The sequence below is a fragment of the Octopus sinensis genome, linkage group LG24 (genome assembly GCF_006345805.1).
Source record: "Octopus sinensis linkage group LG24, ASM634580v1, whole genome shotgun sequence".
NCBI classification, from domain to species: Eukaryota; Metazoa; Mollusca; class Cephalopoda; order Octopoda; family Octopodidae; genus Octopus; species Octopus sinensis.
The window spans coordinates 26,817,482-26,830,204 of NC_043020.1; the positions used below are offsets into that span (position 1 = coordinate 26,817,482).

Here is a 12,723-nt window from a genome sequence, read left to right on the forward strand (position 1 = left end):
AGCGTTTGTCTTCTGCTACATTGTGTTGTTCGATAGTGTGTTTCTCTTTTACCTGAAGATCGTGAGTGGCGTGAGATTTGGCGTCCTCGATTAACTGCAAAACGAGACAAAATATCTTTATATATAAAATTGAAGTTGTGTGTGTGAGACTCTGTCTCCTACGATTTAGATTCATAACTACTCCCACATTTTGCGGTGCAGTTTAATCAAAAGCGGGTATCTTATAGTCGTCATTCATATCGAGCCCTTCTGGGTATTGGCACGCGTCTACGATGAGTCTGCGATTTAAAAAAAAATTACCATCATTTTTCCGCATTTTTAATGATTTTTGCTCAGGAAAGTAATAAGGGAAGTAACACTCTAAAAATGCTTATATAGTTATTTCCCTTATAAACCCGAGCAACGCCGGGCGATACTGCTAGTTTTTTAAAAAAAGAAAAAAATTATTCTTTTCTTTATATTGTTTCAGTCATCTTGACTGTGGCCATACTGGAGCACCGCCTTTAGTCAAACAAATGTGGTGTAAGACGTCTGCTTAGTGATGGTTGACCAAACAGTTAAATAACAGCAACAACACCTGCTACTGCTGTGGCTGCTGCTGCTGCTGCTGCTGCTGCTACTACTGCTACTACTACTACTACTACTATAGTAATCAAAAAATATTCAAAAGAGTCAAAAATAGTCATCAACACCCAATAATATCATCAGACAATTACTGTGATTCAATCAATCACCAAAACAAAATCCCCGCTTATATGACGGTGACGCTCATTTACAAGTGTCACACGGTGTCAGGACAGGAACACACACACACACTCTCTCTCTCTCTCTCTCTCTCTCTCTCTCCTCTCTCTCTCTCACCCACACATACTCACATTGACGCACACGCACTGACACACACTGACACACACATACACTGACACACACATACACTGACACACGCATACACTGACACACATACACTGACATACACTGACACACACACAAACACACTAATACACACACTTACACGCACACACACACACATACTGTCTCTCTCTCTCTCACCCACACATACTCACATTGACGCACACACACTGACACTGACACACACTGACACTGACACACACATACACTGACACACACACACACACACACACACACACACTGACACGCACACACACTGACACACACACAGAAACACTAACCACGCACACACGCACATACATACACACAAATACATATATACAGTAAAAGGCAAAATGGCTTCCGCTCACCTCATTGAAGATTTTGATTTCCATGTCTCTTTCAAAAATTCTTTGATTAGCTTCAGCCAATATGGAACTCGCCTTATTTTCACTGACATCCCCCAAGTCGTAGTCTGTCTTGATCTGACATTTCTGCAAGTGTTTCTTTCGCTCCGCAACCCCGGACTAATTAACAAAGATTGAATTAAAGTAAATCAAATTAAATTAGATCAATTACACACACACACACACACACACGCACTTATATATATACTATTTTTTCTACTGTTTTTTCTTCATTTGTATTGCTTTTACATCCTGTTCTTGTCACTTGTTTTACCCCTCTGCAAAAGAATTTTACTTAATTCCTTTTGCAGGAAGGACTGCTTCGGCCTGGCCGTGTTCTGCCCTTACCTTCGAAACACGCATTGAGTCGAACCAGGGGCAGCTGATGAAGGGGAATTTTCCTTGTATTGTTTGTCCTGTACTCTGTTTTTTCGTTGTTTAAAAAAGTCCGTTTCCTTGTTTTTTCGTTGTTAAAAAAAGTCCGTTTGCTTGTTTGATTTTATGTTTTCGTTTCTCGTTGTGTTCTACGTTTATTTGTGGTGTCCTGTACTCATATATATATATATATATATATATATATATATAATATATATATATATATATATGCATGTATATATGCATGTAGATGTAAGTATGTACACATATGTAAGTATGTACACATATGTATGTATATATGCATATATTTTATATATTTATTATATCGTTATCATATATATATATATATATATATATATATATATGTGTGTGTGTATGTATGTATAGAAGAAAATGGATATAGTAACAATGGGAAACTCGTGGTTTACGCTGGTATTAAATAGGTAACAAAGGAGCGACTCTGGAATAATTATCTCTTGAGGTATTAAACCCCTCTAAATTGATACCTAGATAGATAGATAGATAGATATATATATATATATATATATATATATATATATATATATATATATTGGTTAAAAACGGTAAGATAACAAAAGAAAGAAAGAGACCTCAATATTATGTAAATAGAGGAATTTATCTGTAAAATAATATGTGACAATTATTCGGTAGCCAAGATAAAATATATATATTTCAAAATGTATCACATGTGGATCGTCCTTTTCTTTTGGACTTTCCTCCGTCTCCTGTTTCTGACGAAGAGCTTTGCTCGAAACGTAAAACCACCTTTCTCTCCTGCTAATACTTTGCATCTACCACATCCTCACGTTGTTGTTTTTTCTTGTTTGTTCTTCGTTTTTTTTGGGTGGGGGATTTACTATATATATTTATATACTGTATATTTTTTTAGTTTCAATCCGAGGACTGCGGCCATGCTGGGGCACCACCGTTTGCTTTGCTACACTTTCACTGAACCTCCTCTGATATGTGGAATTTGGTAAATGAGGGAGTTTGACGTTGCTACCCTCATCTGTGTTTCTTGCCTTGGGGTAGAGCTCGTCTGGAATTCTAGACAGAAGACGGTCCAGTTTTGTTTTGAAAATGCCTGTGCAGGTCTCTGAGGCTTTGTGGAAGGATATTGAAAATATGTGTGTGGGTATGTGCGCATCTGTGAATGTGCGTGTGCGTGCATGTGTGTGTATGTGCTTTCGTGTGTGTGTGTATGTGCTTTCGTGTGCTTGCGTGTGTGTGTGTTGTGAAATCAATCTCACCAGCTTCTGTTCTTGCTCTTTCACCAGCCTCTCCCCTTCGGCCTTCAGTTTTTCGGCCATGTTCCTACTGTTCTCCTTGATTCGCTCATATTCCGCGCAGTCCAGAGTGATAGCAGGACGTTCAACATGTTGTCTAGGAATACTGAATAATAATAATAACAACAATAATAATAATAATAATAATAATTAAAACAAACATAATTTTCGTTTTTTTTTTAGGCATTCACTAGTACAACACTAAATACAAAACCAAATATATGGCACACGACGCATAACAACATCACGAACTTCCAACCTGTTGTCTCTTGAGGTCTCTGGGTGAGACTTGGAGCCAACTTGTACAAATATAGAGCAAAAGTCAAACATAGAATAATAATAATAATAATAATAATAATAATAATAATAATAATAATAATTAATTCGTTTATTGACCACAAGGGCTAGCAAAAATCAGTTTAAACATGTGGAGACAAAATACAGGACGAAAGTTACAAAGGGTTTTGTCCGTTTGAAAAAAATCCGTGTAAAAATATGAAATAACAGCGAAAATATGTAATAATTAAAACTCCCAACAGGGGGAGGCGCTTCGAAGGGTTACTCGTGGAAAAATTCATAAAAGCCACGGGAGCCTGGTCAAAAGGAGGGTAGAGAGCCCCTTTCTCCTTTTATATTACCTTTTTATATCACAGGTGTATCCTCAGAATTGGTCCGTTCATACTGGCCATTCCTGCGGCATTCACCCACCTTTCAATAAACTTGCTACGTGACATCACTTTCCTCTCTACTCTCATCTTCCTTTTCTAGTGAAACTTGAATAATAATAGCAGCCCAAGACCAATGTCTACCTATAAGGAACTACCAGGCCAACATATTAAAGAACGGCAGTGACTCAACATGTTGTTTATATCAACAATAAAATGAAACCATTGATCATGTTGTCCCCAAGTGCAGTCTTCTTGCGCCTACAGAGTATCTCAACAGGCAAGATAGAGCAGCACAATATATTTACTGGGTAATTTGCAAAAACCTGGACCTGCCCCACGATAAAAACTGGTGGGAACACAAAACCACCTACAGTGCTTGAAAATGATGTCAGAGAGCGAAGGCTTCATCTTAGCTGCTCGGGATCAAAGTTCATTGACCAGAAACTCTCAAGTCAGTGTGTGGAGGCACATGGCCTAGTGGTAAGAGCAGCGGACTCGCGGCCGAAGGATCGCGGGTTCGAATCTCAGACCGGACAATGTGTGTTTATGAGCGAAGCACCTAAGCTCCACGCAGCTCCGGCAGAAGGTAATGGCGAACTTCTGCTGACTCATTCGCCACAACTTTCTCTCACTCTTTTCTCCTGCATCTTGCAGCTCACCTGCGACGGACCGGCGTCCCGTCCAGGTGGGGAATTTATACACCAAGGAAACCGGGAAACCGGCCCTTATGAGCCAGCCATGGCTCGAGAAGGAACAAACATGTCAGTGTGTTTGGAAAATGGAGTAGCTTAAAACTGTTGAAAAATGACATAAGTACCACACTGGGGCTGTAACTGAGGGAGAAAATGTAGCTATTAGATGTGACTTTCCAGTACATACAAACAGAACCATCAAAGCTAAAAAAAAAAAAGAACGGATATTGTTGTGAAAGACCAAAACTATAAATTCTGTTTATCGATCGACATGAGTATTTCTTGTAATGATAATATCTTGGCATCTGAAGGCGGTTACAATAGCAGTGGTTGCAGAAACACTTGGAATGATAAAAAAAGGAACTGAAAATGATTTGAGAATGATCCCTGGTTTACTATCCATGCGCGAAGTGCAAAATATTGTTTTAATGAGAACGTCACATGTATTGAGAAGAGCAGTGTCGATGTGAGAACGATCACCGCCCATCTATTTTTTTTCATTTTGCAGCATCCTAATGGGTTATATTTTAATGGCCGCTCAGAGTATACAGTGAGTCTCTTTGTCCTAGGTGTCGGGAAGACACTCGGCAAGAAAAGGAGATAGAATTGAAAGAGAAAAAGAAAAGAAATTGTGTCAATTTTTGACTGAAGGACAGGTATTTCGGGGGAGGGAGTAAATTGCTTATTTCGACCCCAGTGTTCAACTGGTACTTATTTTATCCGCCACCAAAGGATGAATGGCAAAACTGACCTCAGCAGAATTTTAACTCAGAACGTGAAGACGGACGAAATCCACCAAGTATTTCGTCCGGCGTGCTAACGACTGTGCTAAAAACCCCATATGATAATAATGATGATGATAATAATAATAATAATAATAATAATAATAAATGCCCTGATGCAGTACCAGGCAGTGGCTCTCATGGCTTCTGATCTTAACTGATTGGAAGTGTTATCATGTACATTGTTTTGTCTTGGTATAAAAGATGGGTTACAGCAAATATTCTGCTCAATACCACAGATTTGCTTGTCAGTTGTTTGACCTTAACCAGTTGACCATGTCCCTTAGTGGCTGACGATATGTGCATCTCTGACCACGAGCAGAAGTAGTTGGGGAGCATCATAACCGTGTGTTGTGAGGGATTCTTTGGAGTTTGAATATTTCACCTCTGGAAACATGGGTGTTTCGTTCAACATCCTTAAACAATCCTTATTCAGGGACCTTTTGAGCGGGATGTGCTGTTTATCTTGATATGAGATCACCATGTCGCGCACATATGGTTGTGATGCATGTGCCTGGTGTGCCCTTATCAGACGGGTAGTCATGATGGGTATACCGAGCTTTGTATATTTTACCCCAGTGTCACTTTGAGTGCATGCACTGCTCTCTCACTCAATAAGAAGAGGAAGAAGAAGAAGAAGAAGAAGAAGAAGAAGAATAGTCTAATGATTCTTTCTACTAAAGGAATGAGACCGGAAATTTTAGGATAGAGAGGCTAGTCGATTACACCGACCCTAGTATTTGACTGGTACTTTATTTTGTCGCCCTAGAAACGCGTTAAGGCCAAATTGATCTCGGCGGAACTTGAACGCAGGGCGCAACATCGATAGTATAAGACAATAACAAAACAAAATATGAAATAAATAACTAAATAAATAAATAAAAGGCTTACATCATATCCCGAATGTAATTATTGCTAATTAAGCGAATCATCTCCCTCTGTTGTTTTTTTCTTTTTTTCTTGCCCATTTGTTCTAACATTTTGAGAGAAAAAACGGTTTCACACCTCTGGCGACGACCTGGGTTTAAAAGATGATTACTTCAGTTCAGAATGGAATGGTACAATGAAAAGAATCCCACCGGTGGTTTTATTTAATTTTCGGTTTCTTTTACATTCTTCCAATACTTCTTGACTCTGATCTTGTTTGTTTTTCTTCGTTTATATAAATATTTGTATGTATGTATATATATTCGTATATGTATACATATATGTATATATACATATATTGTATGATTCTACTAGCGATATCTTTCTTTGTTCGTCATAGCTCTGTACAAAAAAAAATAAAGAGAAGAAACAAAAGAATTTTAAAACCGCAAAAAAGATAATCCTGAATAAAGAGTCTATATTCATAGGCGCAGGAGTGTCTGTGTGGTAAGTAGCTTGCTTACGAACCACATGGTTCCGGGTTCAGTCCCACTGCGGGCCACCTTGGGCAAAGTGTCTTCTACTATAGCCTCGGGTCGACCAAAGCCTTGTGAGTGGATTTGGTAGACGGAAACTGAAAAGAAGCCCGTCGTATATATGTATATATATGTATGTGTATATGTTTGTGTGTCTGTGTTTGTCCCCCCAACATCGCTTGACAACCGATGCTGGTGTGTTTACGTGCCCGTAACTTAGTGGTTCGGAAAACGAGATCGATAGAATAAGTACTAGGCTTACAAAGAATAAGTCCTGGGGTCGATTTGCTCGACTAAAAGGTGGTGCTCCAGCATGGCCACAGTCAAATGACTGAAACAAGTAAAAGAGTAAAAGAGTATATATATAGGCACAGGTGTGGCCGTGTGGTAAGAAGCTCGCTTCACATGGTTCCGGGCTCCGTGGCAGCTTGGGCGAGTATCTTTTACAATAACCTCGGACTGACCAAAGCGTTGTGATTGGTGCCCTTTTCAAGCAATACTATAATAATTCTTTGTAAAATAAGCAAAAGGACTGAAATTTGGGATAGGAGCAGGGGTGGGTAGCCGATTACATCAACCTCGATCTATGAATCCCGAAAGAATGAAAGGCAAAGTCGACCTAAGTGGAATTCGAACTCTGAATGTAAAGAAACGGGGGAAAATTAAATTAAGTTAAGCATTTTGTCTGACGCACTAACGATTCTGCCAGCAAGATTTCGCCTTTTTATAATTTCTAGTTTAGGCTCAATGGGAGCAAATTGATGGGAAAGAGTTGTTAGTTGATATCACCGACCCCGGCATTCCACTGGAAATTTATTCTGAATTGAAGGCAAAGCCGACATCCGGAATTGGAAACCAGAATGACGGAAGTGGGGTCTTTTCGGTTTGACCGGCAGTTTTTAAAAATAATTTCCACGTAACTAAACACTTTTAAACATCGTATACTGGTAGAATGTGTTTATGAAACATCTTTTTCTCTTGGCTTTAGTGAGAAAATTCTATAGTTGGTAAGATATTTGTTGTTTTTTTCTTCAATTTCTGCAATTTCAACCAATCACTGACGTCTATTGAGGTTATAAACATTCTGTGCCGTATGAATATGTCCCTCGTTTAAGAAACAGATTGGGTTTATTTACATTTGTGAAGAAAAAAAGATACCCTTCCCCCACCCCTAAACCTAACCAAACCTTACTAAAACCCTAAAACAGATTGAAATGCAATAGATCGATACTAGGGTTATAATTATGGGTGACAATTTCATATGACACCGCTAGAAAAACTGCCGTTCAAACCGAAAAGATCCGGGGAGTGTAATATCTGACCGGCGGACATTCGGTATTGGGTGACTGGAAGCAACCGCCCAGTTCTGTTGAAATTTTTTTTTTTTTTTTGTCAAGAAATTCAATTAATTTTACATTTTTCTGACCATAACCACCACGACACATTCACAAATTTTGTTCCCTTTTCCGAAACACTTTTACCATAATTCCCGTCTCAAAAAACGGGTGGAATCTTTTCGGTTTGAACGGCAGTTTTTTTCTAGCGGTGTCATATGAAATTGTCACCCATAATTATGACCCTAATATCGATCTATTGCATTGCAATCTGTTTTAGGGTTAGGGTTAGTTAGAAGGGAAGGGTATCTTTTTCCTTCACAAATGTTAATAAACCCAATCTGTTTCTTAAACGAGGGACATATTCATACGGCACAGAATGTTTTTTATCTCAATAGACGTCAGTGATTGATTGAAATTGCAGAAATTGAAGAAAAAAAAACAACGAATATCTTACAAACTATAGAATTTTCTCGCTAAAACCAATAGAAAAAAATGTTTTATAAACACATTCTACCAGTATACGAGGTTTAAAAGTGTTTAGTTACGTGGAAATTATTTTTAAAAACTGCCGGTCAAACCGAAAAGATTCCGGGTGTTATATTAAAAACAATAATGGCTAGGACCCAGAGCGTTCCGAACAAAAGTCTGCGAACTAAGATGAAATAGAAATAAAGCAATCTGAATGGTTTAGACGGCAAAAAAAAAACATTAAAAAAAAGGGGAGAGTAAATTACAAAACCAGAAAAAATTTTTAATAGAGGGGACCAATGCAGTAACCCCTATATACCCCCGCATAAAACCCTAAGAATAATATTAGCATTAAAATAATTATTAGGAATATATCTTTCAAAAATGTCTTTTTACCAACCTATTTGCGTTGATTCAGTTTCGAAATTCTGAAAAAGGTTGCTATGGAAACAATGATTATGTTATTCCGAAGACGTTAAACGTCTGCTCACACACGCGCAAACACGCACGCACACATATACATATTCACGCGCGTACACACTTACATTTATACACACACAGCAGATGTACACATATACACATAGAGTAGATATACAATTAATAAGTCCAGTTCGGTACTTAAGAGTTGCACACATGTGCATACTCATACAGACACACATGCACACACACACACACACACACTCGGGATCTTTTCGGTTTGAACAGCAGTTTTTTTCTAGCGGTGTCATATGAAATTGTCACCCATAATTATGACCCTAGTATCGATCTATTGCATTTCAATCTGTGTTAGGGTTAGGGGTGGAGGGAAGGGTATCTTTTTTTCTTCACAAATATAAATAAACCCAATCTGTTTCTTAAACGTGGGACATATTCATACGGCACAGAATGTTTTTTTTTACCTCAATAGACGTCATTGATTGATTGAAATTGCAGAAATTGAAGAAAAAAAACAACAAATATCTTACAAACTACAGAATTTTCTCAAGAAAGCCAAGAGAAAAAGATGTTTTATAAACACATTCTACCAGTACACGAAGTTTAAAAGTGTTTAGTTACCTAGAAATTATGTTAAAAACTGCCGTTCAAACCGAAAAGATCCCACACTCGCACACTCACACGCACATACACACATATACACACGCTCGCTCACTCACATGCACATGCACACACGCACGCATACACACATACGTGCATAAACGAACACAGATACACAAACGTGTATGCTTACACATCATCATCATCATTGTTCGACCGTGGTCGAGACAATGGAATTTACCATGCTACACCAGACCTCACGGTCAATCATAGCATTACAGAGGTCCTGTTGCTGGATGCCTGTATCCCTGGAGATTACATCAGGGTAGGAGAGCGTGCGCCCTCTGGTATCGCAAGTAGATGGCTTCCAGAGAAGAGTAGAAATTACCTCGTTTTCAGCTCTACAACAATGTCCAGCAAACTGGACTCTCCTACCCTTCACAAGAGATGACACAGGTGGTAATTTCCCATATATTTGCATTTTAGTTGGATGGCGCCTCCACGAGAGATTTTGAGCTCTCATAAGGAGGCGAGTGTAGGTTCCATCCAACCGCCTCTCAAGCTTCTTTGATAACGTCCAGGTTTCTGAACCATATAGTAGAATTGGTTCGACTGTGGCTTTGAAGATTTTAAGTTTGAAATCTCTACTTAAATTGATGACCAGATTTTATGCATATCATTACTTACACATGCATACACATACAAACACACACACACGCATATACACACAGACACACATACCCATACACACACGAGAACAATGAATGCTTTCTGAGTAATTGAGAGTGAATTTGGTAGATGGAAACTATGCGGAAGCCCATCATATATATGTGTGTGTGTGCAGGAGTCTGTATGTGTATGCGTGTGTGTGTGGAAATATGCATGAGCGTCTGTATGTATGTATATATATGTATGTTTGTGTGTGTGTGTGTGCGCGTGTGTGTATATATGTGTGTGAGTATATTTATATGTGTATGTGTGTGTGTGTGTGTTTGTCCCCCAACTACTTGACAACCGTTTGTCCTTGTTTGTCCCCTCTATGTTTAGCCCCTTGTGGGTTGTAAAGAAATAGGTATTTCCTTCCATGATAATGCTTTCCAAACATCTGCTTCCTCGAAAATAACCATAAAAGATGAGATTTTGTTCTTTAATAGTGTTCAGGTGTTGTCATGTTTCACCTATTTGTTGTAACGCCCATTCATTCGTCCGATGGTTCTTGTTAGAGACTCGTAACAATCTCCTAATCGCCCACATTCCAAACGCATTCATTATGTTCTCTTCAAATTTTCTCAGACTCCATGCTTTGCAGCCAATTTCTTTATTTTTTACCAATTTCTCTATTTAGTAAGTTGTGGCGAAAGAGTCAGCAGAAGTTCGCCATTACCTTCTACTGGAGCCGCGTGGAGCTTAGGTGTTTCGCTCCTAAAAACACACACACATCGCCCGGTCTGAGATTCGAACCCGCGATCCCTCGACCACGAGTCCGCTGCTCTAACCACTAAACCAAACACCTTATTGACCAAATGAGCGCTCGTACTAGGCTTGTTTTAAACTTAGTTGGGACACGGTATATAATAAAGAGGGTTTGTATAAATTTATTACTCGTATAGTAAGCTTCGAAATTCTTACATTCCCGCGCTTTTCTGTAATTCAAACCGCCTCATGGTCCCAGCAGACAAAATGGAAAAGGCGTTGCTTCGGAGGATATCTTCTAATTAAATGGCCTTACATTTATAACCATAACTAGCAGTATCGCCCGGCGTTGCTCGGGTTTGTAAGGGAAATAACTATATAAGCATTTTAGAGAGTTACTTCCCTTATATAAACCGAGCAAAAAATCATTAAAAATGCGGAAAAATGATTGTAAATTTTTTTTAAATCGTAGACTCATCGTAGATGCGCGCTAATACCCAGAAGGGCTCGATATGAATCACGACTATAAGATACCTGCTTTTGGTTAAACTGTACCGCAAAATGTGGTTAGGAATCTAAATCGGAGTAGACAGATACACACACAACTTCATTTTTATATATAAAGATTTCTTGCATTTCTCTTTACCGAACCTCTTTATCTTTGATAATGTTTTTTTTCTTTTTCTATTAATCGACAAACCTTTTGTTATGCTTTACTTCTGCCTTTTGTTTACGTATTGTTCTTTTCATCTTTATTTTTCTTTTTAATTTTATTTTTGTTATTCGTCCTTGAAGGCACTATATATTTGTGTCGTCCTTTTGCATAATCGCTATAATAGATGGTTTGGCAATTATCTAAAACAAAATGGATACAGACAGGAGTGGCTGTGTGGTAAGTAGCTTGTTTACCAACCACATGGTTCCGGGTTCAGTCCCACTGCGTGGCACCTTGGGCAAGTGTCTTCTACTATAGCCTCGGACCGGCCAAGCCTTGTGAGTGGATTTGGTAGACGGAAACTGAAAGAAGCCCGTCGTATATATGTGTATATATATATATATATATATATATATATATATATATATATATATGCGTGTGTGTGTTTGTGTATCTATGTTTGTCCCCTGAGCATTGCTTGACAATCGATGCTGGTGTGTTTATGTCCCCGTTACTTAGCGGCTCGGCAAAAGAGACCGAAAGAATAAGTCCCGGGGTCGAGTTGCTCGACTAAAGGCGGTGCTCCAGCATGGCCGCAGTCAAATGACTGAAACAAGTAAAAGAGTAAAAGAGTGTAAAGAGAGACAAATAACTAACGCAAATCCCGGTACTCATTTGAAACCGGATCATCTTATTTAATGCCCCCCGCCCCTCCGTTACAGCAAGACATGTTTCTGCCTCTGTCTCTCTGTCTCACTAACCGTTCATCCTCTGACACAAGTTCCCCTCTTCAAATGCCCCTTCCCCTCTCATAATTCCTCGCTTTACGAGTTATTCGGTGACCGTACCAGTGCTGCTCTCACGTAAAAAGCATCCAGTCCACACTATAAAGTGGTTGGCATTTGGAAGGGCATCCAGCTGTAAAAAATCATGCCGAAACTAACCTCGCCTGTGCTAACGCCACGTAAAAAACCACTGAGTCCACTCTGCAGAGTGGTTGGTGTTAGGAAGGGCAGAATCGTTAACACGCCAGGTGAAATGCTTAGCAGTATTTCGTCCGCCGCTACGTTCTGAGTTCAAATTCCGCCGAGGTCAACTTTGCCTTTCGCTCTTTCATGGGAAAATAAAATAAGTACCAGCTGAACACTGGGGTCGATGTAATCGACTTAACCCCTTCCCCCAAAACTACTTCTCTTGTGGCAAAATTTGAAACCATTATTATTTATTATTATAATTATCATTATTATTCATAATAATAATTTCTAACATGATCAGAAAAGGAGATGGAAGAGAAAG

General features: G+C 38.9%; 1 protein-coding gene across 1 annotated transcript in view; it reads right to left on the reverse strand.

The window, feature by feature from the left end:
- Window positions 1-6,323, reverse strand: part of LOC118767828 (cilia- and flagella-associated protein 45-like) — a 12,790-nt gene extending 6,467 nt beyond the window's left edge. Inside the window, exons 1-4 of the mRNA XM_036513097.1 lie at window positions 6,008-6,323; window positions 2,939-3,080; window positions 1,257-1,412; window positions 4-94 (exon numbers count right to left, since the gene is read on the reverse strand). Of these exons, the coding sequence (XP_036368990.1) occupies window positions 4-94; window positions 1,257-1,412; window positions 2,939-3,080; window positions 6,008-6,096 (478 nt within the window). The 5' untranslated portion in view covers window positions 6,097-6,323. The remainder of the gene's footprint in view (window positions 1-3; window positions 95-1,256; window positions 1,413-2,938; window positions 3,081-6,007) is intronic.
- Between the last annotated feature and the right edge of the window lie 6,400 nt (window positions 6,324-12,723).